The sequence below is a fragment of the Pangasianodon hypophthalmus genome, chromosome 4, assembly GCF_027358585.1.
Source record: "Pangasianodon hypophthalmus isolate fPanHyp1 chromosome 4, fPanHyp1.pri, whole genome shotgun sequence".
In the NCBI taxonomy this organism is placed as follows: Eukaryota; Metazoa; Chordata; class Actinopteri; order Siluriformes; family Pangasiidae; genus Pangasianodon; species Pangasianodon hypophthalmus.
In genome coordinates, this window is record NC_069713.1 from 33251404 (window position 1) to 33276788 (window position 25385).

Sequence of the window (25385 nt, forward strand, 5' to 3'; positions counted from 1 at the left end):
CTGCCCTGCCGAAAGCCGAGTCCCAAGTACATCTGTCCGTTCCAGTTCGTAAGGCAAATTAACCCTGTCACGTATGAACTCCGGCTCCCAGCACACCTCAAGATTCACCCTTCTTTTCACGTCTCCCTCCTGAAACCTCACCACTCTCCTTCGTCTCTTTCATCCAGAGATTCCATTGACAGTACTGAGAGCCATTCCCTAGTCAACGCCCACCATCGCCAGAGTTCTAACCAGTCACTCGTCATCATGCCTGATCAGCACCACATATAAGCACGTTTCCGTTCAGTCAGCGTCTGACCTACTATTAGGCTACAGACCCTTACCTGCTCGTTGTTCTTCTGTTGGTTTCCAAGTTGTTACTAATCTGCTGTGTTGTGTGTGTTTCCCTCCAGCTCTCTCTGTATTTCCCTAGACGCTGACTGTTCCGGGACGTGTGCTTCTGCCATAGCTCCATTCCCCGTCACCACGCTACCTCACCGATCACAACTTATGTTACGTTACCTAACTTACTCGGGAAAATCTATAACTGCAGAAGTGATGAGGAACTGAGAAATTCCCTTGTAGGAAAACAAGCTCTTCAGATGGTATGAAACACACTGACGTTCGTTTATTTGTTGTAACCCTGTGTCACCCCTACTCTCACTCTTAGCCTAGATTTTTTTCAGAATTAGTAAAGCAATTTTGTAAATATGTTTTATCAAGGGACTTTTATCTAAAATCATTTTATCTGCCTGTTCACTTGCTGCCTAATATATCCCACCCCTTGACAGCTGCGACTGTAATGAGATAATCAGTGTTATTCACTTCACCTCTCAGTGGTTTTAATGTTATGGCTGATCGGTGTATTGTCATGTTAGCGATTTATTAAACTCTTATTAGCTTTTAAAGCAATAAACTGCCAAGTCAAGATGCTTCCTAGAACCTACAGCAATAACACATTTCAAATCACATTAATATCTTTTTAATTTAGATGATTAATTCTTCATGAATGTGCACAACAATGGCTTTAGAAAAAAATATTTATTATGTATCATGCAAGTAAAAATTTCTGTGATGATCACTGTGCCCTGGTTATGAAGCAATATATATCTTTATGGATAAACAATAATTTTATAGTGAAATGAGTAATTTGCATTTTAATGGACAGATAATAAGACTTTACTTAATGCCAATATTGTGTTCCTTAAAATATACTGTTACCACAACTTGTAGTCGGTGCGAATGTGATTGTAAATCGCTTGGCGTTGTCACATTTTGCATGCATGTTAATTGTTTTATTTAATGTAGTTTTTCAGAGAAACACAAGGACCTGAGGCTGTATCTGTGCAACTCTTTGGTATTGTGATGAAAGTTTATATGTACCATTGTAAATATACATGCTTATAGCTTCTCTGAATTTCATCCAATGGCCATGAATCTCACCTCTTTCGATTCCTTAGGTCCTACAGAAACCAGTGATATACACTTTTCCACAGTACGCCATTTTGTCTGTCTGCCAAAACCTACTTTTTCAGGGTTCTCCTAGATCATTTATCCAATCTTCACCAAATTTCACAGAGATCATCATCAGAGCATGCTGGCAAAAAAACTTTTAGATATCTCAAACCATTTCCATATAACGCATCATCAAAGTTGACATAAGCACCACATAGTCTTTTATGCAACATCTTGGCAACACTACTGCCTATTGCACTGAAACTTCATATGTAAACTCATGACCCTGCTCTGATGCTTTCTTAGCTCCTTACATTGCCTCTGTAGTGCTTGGCCCCGTAATTGCTGCTTGCAGCTATATTTATTCTTCTTCTTCTGGCTCGGGTGTCTATGGCAGGTTCCTTAGAACCGTCTGGTAAAAAGCTGTGAAATTTGGTAGACTGAATGAGGAGGTTCTAAGAAACATTCTGACCAAATTGGACCAAATGCTGCCAATGCTGTAGTGCCACCATTGGGTCAAATTTGGGCCTAATTTGGAAGTGCATTTATGGACATAACTTTTGTACCGTGTTTCCAAAATTTAAAAGCAAGGCATCACTGGATTCCCTGGATCGAGACGAGTCCAACCCTACGTTGTAAATTTCTACCATTGGATTATGTCAAAAACAAATTTTGTCCAATCATCACCAAATTTGGTACGTCATCTTCAGAGTAAGCCTCACAAAACTTAACAAAAGAATTTTGAATATTCCAAAAGGTTTGTCCATAATGGGCCAACAAATCTGATGGCGAAACTGCCAAACAGGAAGTGAGGCTGTATCTCAGCAATGACTTTGTGCACTGACATAAAACTTGGTAGGCATCTTCAAGATCATGTTCTGAGGCTATGCAACAAATATTGTGACTGGGCCACCTGCTGGTCAAAAGTTCAATACCATGCTAAAAATGCATACATCTAACTGCCATTTTTTGCTACTCCTACACCAAATTTTGTCCAATCTTTTGGCTCACATTTGGCTCACATCATCTTGAGATCTGTCTGAACAAAATTTATCAAAGGAATTTTAAGGCGCTGGCAAAACCAAAAAAACACGATGTGAGGGTATATCTCAGCAATACATCATCACGGAACTTGATAAGTATCTTCAGGACCATGCCTTGAATGTATCCAAGAAGGTTTTTTGACTGTGCCACCTTGTGGTCAGGAACTGTAACAACTTTCATTTTTTTCCTTATATCATTTAAAGAATTTGTCCTAAATTCACAGTTCTTTTTTCCTATAATTCCCCAGAGTATGCTGAAGTGAATGCACACCAACATCTGAAATTCATGTGTATTTCCTGTTGACCATTTTGGATTTTATCAAAACATGTTTTTTCTCTACTGCTGAATCCCTTTGCCTAAAGTGAAGGTGCTGCTTTCCCCGATTGCTTAAACAACAATTGTTGCATATCCGTGAATGTGCGGCACACAGAGTCTGGGTGCTTGGACCCCGAAAATGCAGCTTGCAGTTGTAAGTATTATTATTGATTTATTATTATTATTGTTACTGTTATTGTTGTCGTTATTGTTATACATGTCATATTAGTCTATGGCAGCCCATACAACCTTTTTCATTCTTTTTAGAAATTATACACAAAATGGTGCAAAACGTTCTCGGCAGCTGTGGATGTGTCTCTAGTGGTACTAACAGGCGAACGCTGGACATGTTTTTGCCCAAAACTCTAGAACACTTGATCACCTAATCATCAATCTAATACCATTTTTAGGTCATGGCAAGTCTGATAGTTGTGATTGCTAAGATGGAATAGCTGCCATCTTATACTGTGCAGATTTTTTTTTTTGCCTCATCAGTCATGACTCTGTTTTTCTGATACTGTTTATGGTCTGGAGTGCTTTAGCCCTTATACGAGTGCATATGTGAGCTCCTGAAATGATGTATGAATGAATCTTTGTCTGACTCATGAAACTGTGTATGACATCAAAATGAGCAGTGATTTGAGCACAACTGATGAATCGGTCTTCTCTGTGTGGATGTAACCTCCTGTCCCACCTGCATTGGAGTAAAAATCACCTGCTCTGTGACTTTTTTGTTGTGTCTGGCTGAATTCCAGTCCTGATGTACAGCTTTATCTAGTAACGTTTCTGCACACAAACTCCTGTGTCAAACAGTTGGGTATGAATACCATGACCTTCATCCACCTTTCCTGCTTTGGATTAAGGAACAAAATAACTGTTGTATGGTAAAGAAAGTAAAATGTCCAAAGCTTCAAATTTAGTGAGAATTATTATTTAGGTCTAATTCAGAAGCTTAGCCATTATCATGGTTACAAAAAATGATGGTTGACCTTCAAAAACAAATGAACATCATAGATAGAGAACTGAAGAAGTGAATGTAAAGATGTAAATAGCTCCATCTTGTGAGAAAAGCATGGCTGTGCTCCAGTCATGTGTAGTGCTTTTTGTACAGTGTAGTTGTGTTTCCTGTCACTGTGGGCGTCAGAGCGCAGTAGTACAGTGCAGAGTCTGTCACTGCAGCAGAGGAGATGAGCAGATCCACTTTCTTTCCCATTTTATCAAGTTTAATAGACAATTGTGGATGAGGTGGTTCAGCATGTGTGACAAGTCCACTGGCTTCATTAATCAGCAGGAGAAACTCTGGTCTTGATCCAGGTTTTTGTTGATACCAGTGGAGACTGTAAACTGATCCAGTATATGTGCAGGACAGTGTGATGTTGCTGCCTTCAGTTACAGATCTGGAGGGTTTTTCTGGTTTAATGCTGTTGTCTGCAGCCTCTGCTATAAAAACATTACAATAATAGAATCACCATTTATTAATAATAAATTAAAGTGGAAATTGTGGTTCTTGGTAATTATAAACATGTATAATTCATGTGTAATGTATATGACTTACCGATATCAGCAATAGTGAAGAAAAGCAAGAAGAGGAGTAACATTGTTATCCTGAGTGTTTAGTTCAGACCTCTAGCTTTAGAAATAAATGCCAGTGTTGTGTATTTGAGATTGTCTCTGATGTCTCTACATGTAGCTCCACCCACTCATATTTATTCATTTATTCATCACAACTCTGCTTCCTCTCATACTGCACAGGTAGCCTATCAGATTATTGTGTTAATTTGAGGACATTAAAATCATTCATTTGGCTGGCAGATGGGCTTCATACATAAGCTGTATTGGAATGGGGCTACGAAAGCAGAAGCCTTTATTAGTATATGTCACAATAGTTGTGATATTTTTCTTAAAATATATTTTGGAGCATGAAAAATGTAGATTTGTGAATTTAGTGTGATTAATGTGTAGTTGTCATGTTTAAATGCTCTTTATTTTATTTTCTCCTTCTTTCAGCTGCATATGTTACCACAAATGCTGTTTGTGTCTGTGGTTAACTGACACCCAGGAAGTGCTGCTGTTGTAGCATAACTTTGTACAGATCATCACTTCACAGTATCAGTGACAGCATGTGTTGTGTTTGAAATTTTAACATCTATACAAAAATCTAAGCCTCTGCCAGTTTGGGTGTTTTCTACATTATTTGTACACTAAAAAAAGAAAAAAAAGTGTCAAAATGTTATGAATCACTGATGAATGTTGCTTTGCATGTCACAAATCAGGTTTATTTAAATTAGAATGTGTGAGATTTGTCAATGTTGCATACAGCTGCGCATACACACGTGTGATAAATAGCAGTTTTCTTGTGCGTATGTTTGGCTCTTATGCACAAATGTAGTACTTGTTTTACGCACACTTTGATAAATCAGACCCCAGGTGTAAGGCTTGGCAGAGCCCTTGGTTCATTCAGCATTTTCCAGTCACACCATTTCTGTTTCCGTCCCCAACCCCAGACTGGGGTGTAACACTACTATCTGGAAAAACTCCACATTTAGGTGGCACACTGTAAAACATTTCCTGGAAGATTACAGTAAAATCTTGGCAGCAGGGTTTCCAGCTGTATAGTGTAATCTCTACAGTGTCTATACTGTACATTTTATTATAGTTTCTTACTGTTGGAATAAATTACATTAAAATATCATGAATTCCAATCAGTACAGTGTAGTGCACAGATACAGTTACTGTACATGCACTGATGACACATTTTAATGTTACTGTGTTTTCCATTGCGTTATGATTTCTACTGATACAGAAATGCAGTGTTTGAGTTGAGAGCACTTTGTAAACACTTTGTTTGCCTGGCAAGAGGTTTTTGTACAAAGTTAGCAGGTTTCCTGTCACTGTGGGCTTCAGGGCACAGTAGTACACTGCAGAGTGTGATACTGCAGCAGAGGAAATCTTCAGATCCTCAGCTTTTTTATCAGCTTCTGCAGATTGCCTTCCAGTATCAGATGGATAGATGGAGACAAGAAACTCTGGTCTGGATTTAGGATACTGGCGATACCACTGTATATAATCACCTGTAGTAGCAGTGAAACTGCAGAACAGAATGACATCATTACCTTCCAAGGCATGATTTTCTGCTATAAGATGCTCAGTCATTTGCATTGATGTGCCTCCTGGGGGAAAAAGGAGAAAAGAAATAAACAAATGAATGAAATATGAAAACATATTAGAACTAATATTAAGATGAACATACCTAGAAGAAGCATTAAGAGGAAAAGATTAAAGAGCAGCATGATAGAGATGGTAAGCTGCTGAAAGATAAAGGTGAATGAGTGCAGTTTACTGTAGTAGCCTGTGGAGCTCCACCCTTCCTGCAGCTGACACTGTTGATCAGAATATGTGTCACCAGGGGGCGCTAGTGACACCAGGGCTTTTATTTGTAATTACTGCACCACACAGCCAAGACAAACAACATTCACAAGTATTACAGGCTTTATTACATGCAATATATATATATATATATATATATATATATATATATATATATATATATATATATATATATATATATATCAGTAATTTAAAATCAGACCAGGAAACAAAATGCCACAGGAGGAAGCAAGGCAACTCAGAACCACTACAGACGTTCTAGGTCACATGTGTCAAACACAAGGCCTTGTTTCATTTGGCCTGTGAGAACTTGGATATAAATCCTGAAATGGCCTGTAGTACACTACTACTGAACAGTTTCACACTATCCAGAATTCACAGCAGATCCGTAGCGTAGCAACTGCCATCGTACAGTGCGCTCACATCTCATGGAGCTTAACTAAAAGCAACGAGCAGCAGCCTATTTTCCCCATCTGAAGGGTAGTTAGTGTAAACTGCTGTATACTGTATACACACACTCCAGTTTCTACCGTGGCTGACTTGACCGCGGTCTGAAATGCGATTACGATCAATCCCTGTGTCTGCGTGATGTCGATTCAGAAGCACGCTGTGCTAGTGGTGCTGTAACCAGAAATTCATTTCAGTGGGATGAGGAACAGTACAAAATAAAATCATGATTGTTATCCTGATCTGTATAATTAAATTAGTAAGTGTGATGCACTCGTGCGTTTCAGTAGGAACGCTGATGACACAAATTCCTTATCTAATCATGAAGGCACAATCTACCATCCAAAAATCTTTCCATATTAGTAACATTGCCATATTTACTACACCTCTTAGTTTAGACACTTCTGAATATTCCGAGTTGTCCACGATATTTCTCCAAACAAGTTGTACAATATCGTGCCTCTTCTGTAGAATATATGACAAATCTTAATTAGTGATTATACATATAAATGAAAGAAAACTGATTGGCATGAATCATGTGGAAAACTGGCCAACAAAGTTCAATAATTTAATCAGTACACACCAGTAACACCTGGCCTACTCCATCTTTATTTTAGTTTCTCTTTCTTTCAGCTGCATATGTTACCACAAATGCTGTCCAGTTTGGGTGTGGTTTTTTTATATATATAATTTTATCTTTTTTTTGTTTAAATGTTCAGGATGGAATCTTGGATCACTAATATTAATGAATAACTTTTCAATTAAATCTGACTTCAGCGTAATCTGAGATATTTGAGTAGTAAAATAAGTAATGTTTGGTAAAGCACTTTATCCTGGGCAGGGTTGTGCTGGATTCATAGCATAACGCAGAGTTTGATTCCATACAGAGTCAGTTTTTTTCTGTTATTAGCTAAACTTCTTTCTGTAAATTTTCAGCTGTACAGTGTCAGTGAGCCTGTCCCCACTGTAGCCTCAGATTCCTGTTCTTGGCTGACAGGAGTGGAACCTGATGTGCTCTTCTGCTGTTGTAGCCCTGATAGTATCAGACACACGTTCCAATGGCAGTGTACCAGCCATAATAGGGACAAATACTCTGGATTCCATTTATGAGCAATACTGTGACATTACCTCCTCCAAAAGCACCCCATTCTGTGGTTATGCCCAAATCCTTAAAATTCTACATTTGAGGCACCAACAGAGGTCAAGTGTTAAACTTGGAATAGCAAGGCTTAAAAGCCGTGAGCCAAAAGTTGTTCCTGCTGGTCAGAATGTAGTTCTTGAAGGATACATGAACATAAAATCTGCAATTCATAAACAATTTGCATTACTCGAGCAGCCATCAATTTCTTCCTTACCTGGTGGAATCTTCACTGATAGCTGTTTGATTTCCTTACCAAAGATCTCCCCTTTTAAAATCTCTGCAAGTAAGAAACGAGATGGACCATGACATAATAATTCCTATTAACTGTGTAATCGCTGAGTTAACTATTCCACAAGACATAATCCAAAATATCCATGCGGATGAGTGCCGAACTGAACAGTTATTCTGATGTTTTTGCACACCATGATCTAGATAACAGTCATGCAACAAGGGTCAAGTACAGAATCAAATTGCCAGATGAAACACCATTCAAGCAGTGTTCCCATTCCCTGCATCCATGAGATTATGAGGCTGTTAGGAAAGACTTACAATCCCTCCCAGATGCAGACATCATCCGAGAGTCCGAGTCTCCGTTTTCATCACCTATCGCGGTGGTACGCAAGAAGAATGGCGACGTGAGATTATGCGTTGATTATCAGAAACTTAATTCACAAACCATTAAAGATGCCTATGCTTCACCTAACCTGGAAGAATCTTTCTCTGCACCCAGCGGGTCTCAGTGGTTCTCGGTGATGTACCTCAGGTCAGGATTCTCCAGCTTTTGTATGCCCCCTAGGATTCTGGGAATGCAATCGTATGCCAAATACGGATCACAAATGCCCCAAGCACATTCCAGTGCTTAATGGAGAAGTGCATGGGAGATATAAATTTGAACAAAGTGCTGGTATTCCTGGATGATTTGATTGTCTTCTCCACAATATTTGAGGAGCATGAGGTAGTGCTGAGAAATGTTTTAAACAGTTTGAGGGGATATGGCCTCACATTATCGCCTGAGAATTTCTGCTTCTTTCAGACTTTGGTGTGTTATTTAGGCCATATTGGATCACGCAAAGGAGAGGAAACAAACCCAGAAAAAGCAAAGCCATTGAAGACCTGGCCAAAACCCCAAACTTTAAAAGAGTTGAAGTCTTTCCTTGGTTTTTTGCGCAGGTTTGAGATTATTCAAAGATTGTAAAGCCTCTGATGACAAAGACTCTGTGTTGTTATTGTCATCAACTGCATGCACTTTACTAGATCTGCACATCTTAGCAATCTGATTCATTTTCTCACAGTTCTTACACTGTTTTCCATACGCCGGTCAGTAGCGTACCATGGTCACTTCCACATCTTTTGCAGATAAACCTGCTTGCTTTCTTTTGCTTTGTTTATGATTTATTTTTTTCACTCTCTTTTTGCATGCTTGCTTATGCTTCATGTCATCAACAGTTTTTTTAATATAAGGCTAATCTCTTTTTTCTCACTTTTTGTTGATTATGGACATTTGTCTTCTAAGTAAAAGATTTAAGAACTTTTATACAACTGGTCTAGAATCATTTCCTGACATCTGCATTTTAATCTAAACTGTTCTCATCAGCCCCAACAACAAAGTAGTTAAAGTCCAGTCTTACATGCAGAAAACCCGAGTGTGATACTTGCTCAGGGTGAGGTTCTAACACCTTGGGTTCTGTAGATATAATATTTTTTGGTTTATTAATGTGAGACACAATCTATCAATGTATCTTTGATGTAGCTAACATTAGATGAGTGGGAGGGATGTACTGTGATAATCTGTACATGAGGTTATGTTGCTGTAACAGTTTTATTTCACCTGCAGTTGAATATCTGCAGTGGAGGCTTAGAGGGCATTGAGAGCATTGTTTGTCATTTTAAAAGCACAGAGGAGCTTCGCTCATACATATTAACATTTGCTGACAAATTTCTGTGAAATATTTACTTTTTCATAACCAGTAATTTAATGTATTTGAAGATGTTGTAAAGATATTTCCATCATTGTCTGTCTATGAAAAATTTTCAAAGAAAGAAAGAATAAACAGCAGGGCTTCAGTCTGCCAGCTTAACAAAACTGTGTCATAATTAACGGATACAAAGAGAGGAAAGATGACAGAGATAGAGAGGTTTGAAGGGGTGTAAATTATTGAGCTTTGCATTTGCTCTAACTTCAGTAGAACAAAACTGTGTTAAAGTTTTTGTACAGTGCAGTTGGATTTCCTGTCACTGTGGGCTGCAGAGCACAGTAGTATAGTGCAGAGTCTGATACAGCAGCAGAGGAGATGAGCAGATCCACTCGTTTATCTCCAGGAACTTTAGCAGACATTCTTGGGGGTCTGTTGGGACTCAGAGCTCCACTTTCAAAAATATAAAGAAGGAACTCAGGTTTAGATTTTGGATATTGTCTGTACCACTGCAGGTTGTTTACGGTAGCACTGAATTTTTTGTAGCTGCAGGACAGAGTAACATTAACACCTTCATCTACAACTTTAGAAGTAACAAGTGGCTCTATTGGATCTGCCGTGGATTCGCCTGTCATAGAGAAGAGAACGTAATGTATTTTAAATGATAAGGAATAATAATGTTACATAAATCATACTATTTTATTTTTTAACACCACACAGAATAATTCATCTTTATTCACTAATTTATAATTTCTGAAATAAAAGTCAATGTAGAACTCACCTAGTGAAAGCCACAGACACATGAATATAACAGTGAACATGATGAATGGTCTTAGCTGAATGAAAATATTCTTTCTGTACTCTGATATGTTAACATCATAAAGGTTGATGAAGCTCCGCCCCACAGCATCACATGACAGTGTCACCAATGTTACTGACAGATTGTTGATTCTTACTGAAGCATCCTGGCTTTACATTCAGCATTGCATGAGGAAAGTGGTGCTGCTACATTAGGGGCATTGGCCCCACCTATTGTAGTGAACAAGTACCTGACCTCTTGCGCACTTGTAGCTGAATGAGAACAAATCCATATGGCCACGTTCCAAAATCTAGTGGAAAACCTTTAGAGAAGATGGAGGCTGTTATAGCAGCAAAGAGGAGATCAACTCCATATTAATGCCCATGGATTTGGAATGATGTTCAATACTCTGAATACTTTCTACACTTCTTTTGGCCTTTGGTGCAAGACTGCAATAAGATTAAACATCATGTACAATCTCTGTTTTTAATTCAGATCATTATATATAAAGGTACTATGTATGTATGATTGAAGAACTGTAGAGTCTATATTATTGTGCAAAGTAGTATTCATAATCAAAGAAGTCAACATCTCTGGGGGATGTGAGCAGGGTCCTAGTACTTGGCCCACAATAAGAAAACTGACTACACCATCTTGTGGAGAAAGGAGAAAGACTTTAACACACCAAGGGTTTTTGCTTGTTTGTGTGGTTTTTCTACCACAATGCCCCAGTTTGCACTAAAAAAGGGGATGCTGGGAATAAGAAGTCTTTTTTCATTCACAAATCATAACAAATAGTAATTTGCAGAACATAACTTTATTTAACTCCTGAACTTGTACAGAGCCTCAGCTGCTTCACTCGAGTTCAGCTTTCTATCTAATGTAACTGAGTAAGCTAGGGAACTATCTTTCAAAACAACAACGTCTTTCCCAAATCAAGAAACTGTTGTTAATAGTTGACAACAGGAGCCACCTAATAATATTTTATCAGATTTCCTTCAGATGTTGAACTTGTTGCAGTTTTGGGTCCACCATGTGAAGTTAAAGTGCCTGGTAGGGACTAGTGTAGAGTCGTTTACTTTCTAGACAGTTGAAGAAAAAGACCAGGTGATGCTTTTCCAATCTTCAGCTGCCCAGTTTCAGTGAGTCTGTTCCCACTGTAGCCTCAGATTAGTCTTCTGCTGTTGTAGACCATCCACCTCAAGATCTGACACACTCTGCTTTCAGAGATGCTTTTCTGCTCACCATGGTTGTAAAGAGCGGTTATTTATAGACTGTTGTGGGTGAAAATCCCAGGAGATTTCCCAGCCCATCTGACACTAACAACCATGCCACAGTCGATGTCACTGAGATCACACTTTCCCCACATTCTGATATTTGATATGAACATTAACTCAAGCACTTGACCTGTATCTGCATGATTGTGTACATTGTGCTGCTGCCATTTCCTTATTCATCCATTTCATCTTTGTATTTGGACGATCAAACTCATGTGTGGTCAGAGTGTTGGGAAAAGGCCTTAGCTCACATCCAGCAGAGTAACATGCATTTGGATGTACATGCAGAATGAATGAATGAATGAACAATTAAACACAATGAATTGTGGGAAAAACTAAACAGAAAAGATCAATAGCTTTAATTCAAAATATTACACACCAACATCACCTGATCCAATGGCTCTGGTAAAGTCAGTAAAATATTTATTGAGCAAGACAAAAGTAGATTTGTGAATTTAGTGTGTATAATGTGTAGTTGTCCTGTTTAAACCCTCTTTATTTTATTTTCTCTTTCTTTCAGCTGCATATGTTACCACAAATGCTGTTTGTGTCTGTGGTTAACTGATAACAAGTTGATAAAGGGAGTATCTTTGATGTGGTTTTAGAAACTTCTTATAAACCATTGTTATGTTTTTGTACAGTCTTTCACTGACTCTGTATTACTGTGCTACGTCTCTGAGAGCGCAGTGATAGAGTGCAGAATCTGAGAGCTTTAGACCTCTGATAGTAAGTTCAGTAGAGTCTCTGGTTGTTTCTGACTCTAATCGAGTGTCAGTAGGAGTGCTAGCATAACTATTTGACCTTGCACCTTTATTGTACTTTACTGTATAAAACTTTGCGCCTTTATACAGTAAAAACTGTGGTGCGCTGTTAGGATATTGTTTGTACCAGTAAAGCAAAATGTCATTGCTGTTTGTCTCATATGAACATTTCAGAGTAACAGTGTCTGTTTCTTTCCTGATAATGTTGGTATCTTCATCCGTCGGCCCAATTTTATCTGCAAAACTGCCTGCTGTAGAGAAGAACATAAAGAAATAAATGTGTGAAGTATTTTTGTAAACAAAATATTGACCTGTGAAATGACTAGATTAATAAAAACATGGGTATTAATTAATACAGTTGATTAACTGGTGAAAATGAATTACCTGTAGCTAGAGTGAGAATCAGTGGTGTGTATCTCACTATGTACAGTAAGTTGTATAGTTGAGCCATTTCTGAACACAGCTCTGTGAGGATTGTGTATAATAGTGCTGTATGTGCTGAACTTTACACATGAGGGAACACGTCTCTAGAAGGCCACACCCAGGAAGTGCTGCTGTTGTAGCATAATTTTGTACAGATCATCACTTCACAGTATCAGTGACAGTGAACTGAGTCACCAATACAACACACAACTATTCCACTGTTGCTGATCAACACACTGCATCCCACTTCACCTCTTAAACATCTCTTTTGGAGTTAGAGGCCTGTGTTGTGGCTCAAGATTAAACCTATATACAAAAATATAATCCTGGTGCTGTTGTGTACATCTAGGTGTGTTAAACAACTTAGAACATTGCACCTTTTGTTAGAACCCACCCATTTTAAAGTGATCACAATTACTGGAACATGTGACTGGCAGGTGTTTGTTGTTGACCAGGTGTGCCCTGTTAGATTGATTGTTTAAACAATTAATAGCTGTGAATGTCTACTCCTGGTTTGATCCCTGGGTTTTGGCTGTGAAGACTGCATTTGTTGTTAAAAAAGATAAACCAACATGAAGACCAGAGAGCTGTCTATGGGAGAAAAGCAAGCCATTTAGAAATTGAGAAAAGAGGGAAAATTGATCAGTGTCATGGCTTGGGCTTGCATGGCTGCTTCTGGAACAGGCTCACTAATCTTTATTGATGATGGAACTCATGAAGGTAGCAGCAGAATGAATTCAGAAATCTACAGAAACATTCTGTCTGACAATTTACAGAGAAATGAATCCAATCTAATTGGGAGGAACTTCATCACGCAGCAAGACAACGACCCAAAGCACACTGCAACACAACAAAGCACTTCATCAGGGGAAAAGTGGAAGGTTTTAGACTGGCCAAGTCCATCAGCAGACCTTAACCCAACTGAGCAGCATTTCACCTCCTGAAGAGGAGACTGAAGGGAGAAACCCCCCAAAACTAACAACAGCTGAAAGAAGCTGCTGCTACAAGCCTGGAAAACATCACAAAAGAAGAATTCAAAAGTTTGGTGATGTCAGTGGGTCACCGGCTTAATGCACTTATTGCAAGCAAGAATTATGTAACCAAACATTGAGTTATTTACTTTAAGACTCTTTGTTCCAATACTTTTGCTCACCTAAAAACTGGGCAGTCTGCTGCCAAAGATGCCTTGTTCTGAGTTGTTTAACACGTCTAGATGTAAATATCAGGAAATGAAAGCTGAAATTCTGATCTGTCAACTCATATTCATCTTTTGATCCCAAACGCCAATGTCTTCAGTGTAGAGCAAAAGAGATGAACTGGCTTTGTGTTCCAATACTTTCAGAGGGAACTGCACACTCATTCATATTCAGTAATTGTTTATGCTGAGGGCTGTACCATGAAGCAGGATTTCAGGGTTAGTGAGCTAACTTTGGGTTAAACTCTGGCTTATCTGTATCATAAAGGTGGCTCTCTTTTTAGCTGTAGTAGATCACTTACTCTACACATCTAACCTGCTCTGAGGCTGGTAAAGTTGCAGTTAATCACAACTAGCTTATAGAAAGCCCGTCTTCTGTCCAGTCAATGCCCTAGGAATTAAGATCGCCTCAATTTTTCTCAAAGATCCCTTCAAGCTCTGCGCTCATATTGTGAAAGAATGTCTTCATTCATTCATGCTTTCAATATAACAAAACTGTGTTAAAGTTTTTGTACAGTGCAGTTGGATTTCCTGTCACTGTGGGCCGCAGAGCACAGTAGTATAGTACAGAGTCTGATACAGCAGCAGAGGAGATGAGCAGATCCACTCGTTTATTTTTATCATCAACTTCAGCAGACAGACGTGATGGAAGAGGGTCACTTTTACGGCCATTTGCAGTGATGTAAAGTAGGAACTCAGGTTTAGATTTTGGATATTGTCTGTACCAGTGCAGGTAGGTGTTTGCTGCAGTACTGGTAGTTTCGTATCTGCAGGACAGAGTAACGTTAACACCTTCATCTACAACTTTAGGAGTTGTGAAAAGTGGCTGTATTGAATCTGCCATGGAGTCACCTGTCATAGAGAAGAGAACATAATGTTTTTAACCTTTACACAATCAAACCAGAACTACATAAGTCACACCCACATTCTGATGTTTCTTAACACCACACAGAATAATTAATCACTAATTCAACACTTAATATTTCTGAAAGAACAAAAAGTCAATGTAGAACTCACCTAGTGAAAGCCACAGACACATGAATATAACAGTGAACATGATGAATGGTCTTAGCTGAATGAAAATATTCTTTCTGTACTCTGATATGTTAACATCATAAAGGTTGATGAAGCTCCGCCCCACAGCATCACATGACAGTGTCACCAATGTTACTGACAGATTGTTGATTCTTACTGAAGCATCCTGGCTTTACATTCAGCATCACATGGGGAAACTGTCTTTTTAGTCAAAGTCAACTGAAAGCTATATTCTAACTGCACAAATGGAAACATCACCTACACAACAGATGAATAGTCTGCAGTTCATTAAAAAAAATCACATTATGGTTATAAATTATATATAGAATGTGCCTTTCATTATCCTTCACCTTCTCGAACACAAAATAATCCATAAAACTGATGTGGGGAAAAAAACAATATAGTTTGCAAAAATTATTACCAATAAAACGTAAATATTGTGATTGTGTAAGTATTCACCTCATTGCTGTGTAACCCCTAAACTGGTTCTTTTAGAAAGATACAAATGAGCACATTTTGACAGTAGCTGAGTTTATTGCTATATTTCGCCTCCTCGTGGAATAACAGGGACTAGCGCTTTCTTCAAATGTTTTCATTCAGTTACTTCCACAAGAAGAGTTTAATTTATGTAATCCATGTGGTGTGCTACATTAGAACATTTCTCAGGTCACATGGGTCATGGGTTGAATACGGGCCATTTGGGCTCCACATGGGCATGTGCTGTGAGTGTGTTCATACATGGGCTGTTACTGGGCCCCAGTTGGGCTGCCATGAAAACACACACAGCAGGGTCCAAAAATCTGAGTCCACTAGTGAAAATGCTTCTGTTCTGAATTCTTTTCTGATTCCACAATTTTCAGTACAAATTATATTATTGACAACTCGAGTGAAAAGTAGAATCTTTGAAACATTTACATGAATTTCAGAGTTTCTTAGTATTTATTTTGCGTGTAAATGCTCAGCCTCACGTAACTGTTTTGGTCAGCAGATGGGGACATTTTATGAATCTGTTTTTCTTTCCAAATTGCATTCTGGGTTAATGATCTCCACCTGTGTTTGATTAGTCATTATGGTCACCTGTGTTCTGCCTATTTAAACCCTGCTTTGAGGTCAGTTTGGCTTCCCTAAGATTTTGTTGTTGTTATTTGTTGTGTATTAATATGAATCACAGGAGCCTGTTAGCTTCATGCACCAGTTTTTTTACTAAAGTCAAATTTCCATCCTGTGTTCAATACAGCTGAATGGCAGGAACTGCTAATAAAAGCTAATAAACACAACAATATATTTCATATAATTTAATTATTTAAAAAATATAGTTTAAGTATTAAATTATAATTTAAAAAATGAAACCAGTCAATAATTTAATTACACATGATATATTTGTTATCATTGGTGTCTCTACATCTAGTGGAACTGTTCCATTTAAATTTAAACTAGTTTCTACATTGCTAAACCTAACATTTAAAACTAGTCAATCTGACACAGTCTGCTTTGTGTTTTTGTCTGTGTGTTTTTCAGATTCCATCAAACTAGAATAGAGCAAAGAACTCAAATGTAGCAGTAATGTTGTAGCTGTAATGCTGCAAGAATGTCCAGAACAGAGTGTTTACTGGGGTTCTGATCCACAGTGTCCACTGGGTCCATGTTCCTGTCCTGGTGAACCTGACAGCATGGTCTTCAGAAGTCAGTGATCAGTGCAAGAAGGAGATAATGAGCAGTTAACCAACAGACTAGGTTGTAGCTGAGCTAACAACTCCTCATACAAAGGAAGCTCTGATTATTGGGGTTGATGGATGACGTTCTCAGGCCATAGGGACGGCTCGGGAAAATCTATAACTGCAGTAGTGATGAGGAACTGAGAAAAACCCTTTGTATAATATGAATCAGATTTTTTTTGCTAGTTAGCACAATGCACAGTGAAGACTATTGAATTTTTCAATGAAGATTACTGACAAAAAAGGAGTGTACTCCTCACTTCATATGAAAATATCAATCTGTCGTGTGAAACACTTTGTACTATGTATCTGGGTTTGCCGTCACTGTGGGCTCCATGGCACAGCTGTACACTACAGAGTCAGTCACTGCAGCAGAGGAGATTAATAATAACTATAAAAACACAGAAGAGCAACATGAATGCCTTGGTCTGAGTTCAGATTTATGAACAAAAAATAACTTCAGAATGTATTTTTTGTGTTTTCTGAAAAACAAAAAATGTATTGAATGTATTTTTTGATAGACTTGAAAGCACTTTTGTAAGTCGCTCTGGATAAGGGCGTCTGCCAAATGCCATAAATGTAAATGTAACTTCGATCAGCAGAAAAGCAATTTTTGATGAGGATGCTTCAGCAACTTTCAAGAGAAAATACAGTTATTGCATCTCTTCCTGTGTGCTCCTTTTCTGCCATCCCCTGAACAACACTTAGCCTTTTCAAAAATGGTAGAGGTTCCTTCTGTAAACTTTAATGCAAACTGAGAATTGACTGAGAAAAATACAGGTGGTTTCCCACAGCAGCCACTGTGCCTGAAAGGGTTAAGAAGGTTGCTACTGGGAGTGGTGTGGCCGCTTTTAATGGCTTTCATACAACCAGTTCATAAACATAAACCTGAGGTTCTGTTCCTCTCGCTTTTTTTGAATGATGCCTGTTGCACCCGAATAAAGAATATCGTCCACTGTCCTTTGTTGGTATATTTCTCTGGCCTTTTGAGAACATAGCATTACACCTTTAGGTGTAAAATGACCTTTTGCAGCACATCATCATCAGTGCCTACTTTTTCCTCAATCATTAGCTGCAGGCTCATAATTTCATTCTCATGTTTTCTTTATTGTTTACACTGCTGGCAGGAAAATTACTTTTAAAACTCCAGGACCTGGAGCTTCATCTCTGCAACCAGATTCCATTAAAGGTTCCTCCAGTTTATTCAAAGATTGAAGATTAGTGCTGTGGGTGGTTTTCCAGTTAGTGTCATCCCAATCTCTCTTGAAGCTCCAGCTCTAATTGGTCTCCTCTTCAGCTCCTCTGTACTCTGACACACAGCATCTCCCTGAAATGTAACCGTAGCTTTCAGAGTGACTCGTCTTCAATGGTAACATCTGCACACCTGGACAGTGCTCAGAAACACAATATGACAAACGATGGAAAAGTGGTGTGTTTTGTTTGGAGCCAACTGCCTTCACACTGTGGTGCTTGAATGTAAATGAGCAGGAAGGAGGGACTGACTGAAGTCCCTCTGCAGTTATATTAGTCCATTGCAGGCTTTTAGATCTCATTTTATGCTGTTTACTGTATATCTGTGCCAGTCGTTTTAGTGATGAAAAAGAGGCAATAAAATTACATTATAAACTCTTAGAAACCCTAGAAATACTGAGCTAGTTCACGTTATGTCCTCACATCATTTATGGCCACAGCTGGTTACTTCCCCTCAACCTATTACCCATTGATATGTACGCTTTCCTGACTTATTCATCCATTTCATCTTTGTATCTGTACAATCAAACTCATGTCTGGTCAGAGTGCTGGGAAAAGGCCACTGCCTTAGCTCACATCCAGCAGAGTAACATGCATTTGTGTGTAAATGCATAAAAAACACATCAATGAATACATGAAGAAATAAATTACAGTGAATCATGAGGAAAACTGCCAGAAAAGGTCAATAGCTTTAATTCAAAATAGCACAATGGCTCTGTTAAAGTCTATAAAATATTACTTGAGCATGAAAAATGTAAATTTGTTAATTTAGAATGATTGTCTCTACTTGTCTTGTTTAAATGCTTTTTATTTACTCTTTCTTTCAGCTGCATATGTTACCACAAATGTTGTTTGTGTCTGTGGTTAATCCTGTGGTTAATCACCTGGTGTGGTTCTGCATGCAGGGTTGCTTGTCTCTGTCTCTTTGTTTCTGTTTCCTTTGCAGCTGCTGCACTGTGAGCTGGTGTGTGTAAGCAGACCCAACCTTCTTGTGTGCAGGACATTGTGTTTTATATTTTGTGTTTTATTTTTGCACAATTCTCAGTTATGCAGATTTTCAGTTTGTCACATCCACCATGGACAATTCCCCTCCAGACCACCAGAGGGCTCCCTTACTCACATTTTTTGAAATTCTTCTTTTGTTGTCTGCCCCACTTCCTTCCTTGTTTGTGCTCACCTGTTTTGTGTTCCTCTAATTAGTTTCCCTATTTAAGTTCTGTGTTTTCCCTCCTTAGTTGTGCAGCATTGTGTGTGTAGTTGGTGTGGCTGCTGGTGTGTTATTTGCAGTGTGAGTGGTTTTTGTTTTCATGTTGAGTTTTCTTTTCTTTGCCTCGCCTCAGTCTAGTCCCTTGTTATAGTTTTTCTACTTTTTGGTTTGTTTTTGGTATTGTCTGTTATTTTTAGTTGTTTAAAATAAAAGGATTCTGCAGTTGCATCCGACTCGCAGGATTTCCTGATACAGTTTTCCCATAAGGCTCAAAAATAAATGAAACAGACCTGCAAAGACACACATGATGAACACACTAGATCAACAGAGAAAGCACTGCTCATCAAATTAACAATATTGAATAGCATTATTCCTGGAATAGTAGAGCATTTTTGTTTCAGACTTGTGAACTTTGCCGTGTGGTTTAGCGAGCTACCTAAAATAAGCAGCTAACCTGCCACCACTGGCTATGAGAACTGCACTTATTGTTGTGGAGAGCGAGTGAATGTGTGGCAGCACACTGACAGTTTGGAGTGGAGCATCCATTTCCATTTCAACCACAACTTCTGTTTTAGCTAGCTATTGTTAGCCGAATAGCTTCCTGTCACAGGCTTTAGAGCCTCAGGCATCACAGGAAAGAGCAAGTAAACTGACTGCAGGCCTGCTCGAGGGATCAGAGCAGAGAAGAGAGAGAGATGTAGCCAATAGATAAATGTACAGAGCTAGCTAGCTGTGTGTGTGTGTGTAAATCCTTTCATTTAAGCACTTGTCCAGGGTGTGTTAACCTAACAGTTCCTCTGTTATATCCTTGTGTGTAGGTACGATATACATGACTGTCAAATCCAGCTGCTTCAGGAAGTTGAATGTAGTTGGACCTCAGCTGCCTCTTTACTGTGTATAAGTACACACACTCCTGCATTGCCAAAAATTTAGTAGTTTGTTAGATGAAGAGTTAGACTCTTAGTGATATTAGAAGTGCTGGCATCTACTCCAAATGTAGAAGAAATATATATACATATATGTGGAAGTTTGAGCAGTAGAAGGTTAAATGTAGCGAGAAGGTCATGTGAGAGACTCAGGATTGTTGATCCAGTAGGAAGAGCAATACAGTGGAGACAACAATACACCGGCGGATATACAACACTTCCACTCCAAACCAGAAGAATCACTCCCTCACTCCAACAGTGATACGGAGAACATGCGAACAATGTCTGCAGAAGAAGAGACCTATTTAAGAGAAAACACTGATTCCATGGTGGATGATGGCGACAGTGGAATTGAGCACGTTAGAGCATACCTTGAAGTCCACTGACTACAAATAATCCCTAAAAATCACAGTTATAGCCTCTATATTTCCCCTTAGGCCATCACATATTAGTTATTAATGACAGCTGCCAAGCTTGTGTTTGTGTTTTTTAATGTGTTTTTTTTACCTTTTAATATGAAGTCTTACAACACAAAGAATTTTTAGCATGAGGTACAATCAGATTATCTGATATGTTTTAAGGAGTGTTATTTAGATTGCTGTATGTGGTTTTCCACTTTTTTATTTTTAGAGGCAGAGGTGCCACAGATCTAAGCCTTTTAATAAACCCATTTAAACCATGTTGTTATAGAACAAAGGAAACAGATGATCATTGATCTGGTTACATTTTCTGTTAGGAGACATTCATGTAATGTTTAGGGAAGGAGTGTCAGCACTTTGTAAAAGAAGGTTTCCTGACACAGGAGTTAGTTCCTGTTAGCACTTACGTTATAGCAGCTATAAACAGTTGTTCCCTCAGCAGCCTTGCTTTTTCTCTCTTCAAGTTAATAAGACAAAAAAATGCTGCTTTTCATGTTACAGATAAAGTGGAAAATGTAAACTCTTCTGCCCGAAGACTCGAAAAAGCGTGATGTGTTGCTGTAATCATTGGCAAATTGCTGTGGTATCAAGTTCAAAGTTTGTTATCCGATTTCTTTATTTGTGCATCCATTATTATTATTATTGTTATTTTAGCAGTTGCAGTTAAAGGAATCCTGAAATCAGGGTGTTGCAGCACTCTCGGCACCTCTACTTCCCGTGTCCTTGATTATAATTACAGCTGTCCATATCCATATCCATAACCTAACTAATGCTGGCCTATAAAAATCTGATGTCAGGAAATCCTGAATGTCACAGTTCTAGTGAGAACAGAATAGTGTTAACTCAAAGGCTAAGACATCCATAATCCCACAATCATGTTTTAGAGAAAAGAAACATTTTAGGCCCTTTATCATGAAAGTTGTATGCAGTTAAACTGACATCCAACGTTCCACCTTAGTTTCCTTATTCATCCATTTCATCTTTGTTGTATCTGTACAATCAAACTCACATCTGGTCAGAGTGTTCGTAAAAGGCCACTGCCTTAGCTCACAGCCAGCAGAGTAACATGCATCTGTATGTACATGCATAATTAACTTTAACTTAATTAATTAATTTATTGAAAATGTTTTACAGTGAATCATGGAGAAAACTGGCGAGAAAAGGAGAATAAATTTAAGTTCATATTGTATGCTCCAGTAACACCTGACACAATGCCTCTTTTACTGTCATTAAAATTTATTTTAGAGCATAAAAAAATGTTTACCAAATTTACTCTGATTAATTTTTATTCTTCTTTTCTCCTTCTTTCAGCTGCATATGTTACCACAAATGCTGTTTGTGTCTGTGGTTAACTGATAACAAGTTGGTAAAGGGAGTATCTTTGATGTGGTTTTAGAAACTTCATATAAACCATTGTTATGTTTTTGTACAGCCTTTCATTGACTCTGTATTACTGTGCTGCTACTCTGAGAGCGCAGTGATAGAGTGCAGAATCTGAGAGCTTTAGACCTCTGATAGTAAGTTCAGTAGAGTCTCTGGTTGTTTTTGACTCTAATCGAGTGTCAGTGGGTTTGAGCTCTGTAGTTGCTGACCTTGCGCCTTTATACAGTAAAAACTGTGGTGCGCTGTTAGGATATTGTTTGTACCAGAAAAGCCAAATGTTATTGCCGTTTGTCTCATATGAACATTTCAGAGTAACAGTGTCTGTTTCTTTCTTGATAATGTTGGTATCTTCATCCGTCGGCCAAATTTTATCTGCAAAACTGCCTGCTGTAGAGAAGAACATAAAGAAATAAATCTGTGAAGTATTTTTGTAAACAAAATAACATATGAAAGTAAGAAACTAGATTAATAAAAACATGAGTATTAAATAATACAGTTGATTAACTGGTGAAAGTGAATTACCTGTAGCTAGAGTGAGAATCAGTGGTGTGTATCTCACTATGTACAGTAAGTTGTATAGTTGAGCCATTTCTGAACACAGCTCTGTGAGGATTCTGTATAATAGTGCTGTATGTGCTGAACTTTACACATGAGGGAACACGTCTCTAGAAGGCCACACCCAGGAAGTGCTGCTGTTGTAGCATAACTTTGTACAGATCATCACTTCACAGTATCAGTGACAGCCTGTGTTGTGTTTGAAAATTTAACATCTATACAAAAATCTAAGCCTCTGCCAGTTTGGGTGTTTTCTACTTCTTATTTGTACACTAAAAAAAGAAAAAAAAAGTGATTAGTTAAAAAAAAGGGAATTTTTATTTGCCTGTTAAAATCAATGCATCACCTTTAGCAACAGATATAAACTAATTTATCGACTTATTTATTTACTTACATAAAGTTGTCAATAATTTGTTTGTTAATCATTTAATTTACAGTTTCTTGTTTCTTGAAACACCAGATCGTGCGACTAGGACACATCATCAGTGATGAACCCGGGGTCATAGGGTGTTTCAGGACTTGGATCATCAGACACCCTCACCCAGGCGACCCAGCCCGGGGTGATCAGTCCCTGACTTGTGTTCAAGTAGCGCGCCACGCCACGGATCAGCCCTCTTGATCCTCAGCCACCTTGACGCTTTTTCTACAGCTTTGGTGATGTTCTTGGTGGCTCTTCTTTCCTGCAGCCCTCTGGTGCCAAGGAAGCTGAGTGTCTGATGTAGAGATTGCCCTGCAAAGCCCCTACAGCCCACCTCATTGCGGTCACTAGGTCAACCTTCAGCTGCCAGTCCTGAGCTGAGGCTAGCAGCCCAGTTGAGGCCCTGATCTCCACCTGAGGTTTTCCTCCTGCTCTGACAAAGGCGATGTTGTGTCTTATTGGGAGCTGATGTTTGCTGTGTTGGATTCCGGTGCAGATGGTGTCAGCTACGGCCTTCAACACCTGGTCATAAGATAATCCTTTATTCGTCCCCCAATGGGGACATTTGTCATGGCACCACCTGTACCTTCCCTCTCCCAAGGCAGCAGCTCAAGATGTGCTCAAAGGAACCTCTTCTCAGGCACAGTGGGTATGCCAGGGTGTTGGCTAGACCCCAGCAATGCAGGTTGGATGGGCTTGGGAGGACTGGATCAGAACCTTGAGTCTACCTGGTTCTGAGTTCCGAAGCTCTGCCCAGGTGATCTTATGGGCAGTTGTATGGTCTCAATTAGTCCAAGCTCCCTCTGTCTCAGACTCGCTTTTCCCTGTTCGACTGCGTCCTGTGCCCACCACTTCTTCCCAGTTCTAAATGTGATGCCTGCAGAGGAGACTCTGGTGCTATAAAGTAGCACCTCTCACTGTTGACAATTGTCAGTGTATGTCTACAAATTGATCATTTTAGAGGAATCCATTTCTGAGGAACCAATAAGAAGTGTTTTCCTGAGTGTGAGTTTAGAGCTCTAGCTAAAGACATAGCCAAGAGACATTAAGTTTGTATTTTTGTTCCCTCATCTAAGGCGTCACTCATCGTTTATAATCTGCACAGACAGGAAGTTCAAATCTGATATCATCTGATTCTACAAATCTAGGGCAACTACCCTGTATTTTATTAGGCAGTGTTTTTTATTTGTACAATTTACATCACCCCAGATTCCTCACAAATCATACTGACAGATGGACTAGCTACTCTAGATTTCCTCAAGATATGAATCACTGTATGTCTGTTTGATGATCCACTCGTTTATTATCATTATTATTATCTACTTCAGCAGAGATTCGTGTGGGGATGTTGGGAATTAGATCTCCATGTTGAGAAATATAAAGAAGGAACAAAGGTTTTGGATATTGCCTGTACCAGTGCAGGTTGTATGTAGTAGAACTTTTGTCTTCACTTATTTATGCTTTCAATATAACAAAGGTTTTTGTACAGTGCAGTTGGATTTCCTGTCACTGTGGGCTGCAGAGCACAGTAGTATAGTGCAGAGTCTGATACAGCAGCAGAGGAGATGAGCAGATCCACTCGTTTATTATCATTATTATTATCAACTTTAGCAGACATTCTTGGGGGAGGGTTGGAACTCAGAGCTCCAGTTTGAGAAATATAAAGAAGGAACTCGGGTTTAGATTTTGGATATTGTCTGTACCAGTGCAGGTAGTTGTTTGTTGCAGTACTGCTGGGTTTGTAGTTGCAGGACAGAGTAACATTAACACCTTCATCTACAACTACACGAGGGGAAAGTGGCTGTATTGAATCTGCCATGGAGTCACCTGTCATAGAGAAGAGAACATAATGTTTTTAACCTTTACACAATCAAACCAGAACTACATTAGTCACACCCACATTCTGATGTTTCTTAACACCACACACAATAATTAATCACTAATTCAACACTTAATATTTCTGAAAGAACAAAAAGTCAATGTAGAACTCACCTAGTGAAAGCCACAGACACATGAATATAACAGTGAACATGATGAATGGTCTTAGCTGAATGAAAATATTCTTTCTGTACTCTGATATGTTAACATCATAAAGGTTGATGAAGCTCCGCCCCACAGCATCACATGACAGTGTCACCAATGTTACTGACAGATTGTTGATTCTTACTGAAGCATCCTGGTTTTATACTCAGTATCAAAGTCAAACTGAAAGGAAAATAGTAGAAGTTGATAAATGTAATCTATAAAATGATCATCTAATCATAAAGGTTTTAATTTATATTTTATACTGGGGCTGTCAAACTCAATTTAGGTAACAGGCTACATTACAATTAATCCAAT

General features: G+C 38.7%; 4 gene segments (V, D, J or C); all 4 read right to left on the reverse strand.

Annotated features, from left to right (window-relative positions):
* Nucleotides 1-3880: 3880 nt before the first annotated feature.
* LOC117597135 (T cell receptor alpha variable 21-like) lies at nucleotides 3881-4391 on the reverse strand. The segment is given in 2 exon segments: nucleotides 3881-4233; nucleotides 4349-4391. Coding segments are annotated over 2 exon segments (396 nt in total).
* Nucleotides 4392-10001: 5610 nt separating this feature from the next.
* Nucleotides 10002-10502, reverse strand: LOC117596951 (T cell receptor alpha variable 12-3-like; the record flags this gene model as incomplete). The annotated part of the segment is given in 2 exon segments: nucleotides 10002-10309; nucleotides 10463-10502. Coding segments are annotated over 2 exon segments (348 nt in total), but the record flags the coding sequence as incomplete, so codon positions are not given.
* A 4181-nt stretch (nucleotides 10503-14683) lies between these two features.
* LOC117597127 (T cell receptor alpha variable 12-3-like) lies at nucleotides 14684-15193 on the reverse strand (the record flags this gene model as incomplete). The annotated part of the segment is given in 2 exon segments: nucleotides 14684-14988; nucleotides 15154-15193. Coding segments are annotated over 2 exon segments (345 nt in total), but the record flags the coding sequence as incomplete, so codon positions are not given.
* Nucleotides 15194-23270: 8077 nt separating this feature from the next.
* On the reverse strand, nucleotides 23271-25077 carry LOC128318170 (Ig heavy chain V region 1B43-like). The segment is given in 3 exon segments: nucleotides 23271-23567; nucleotides 24565-24872; nucleotides 25038-25077. Coding segments are annotated over 3 exon segments (645 nt in total).
* Nucleotides 25078-25385: the final 308 nt, after the last annotated feature.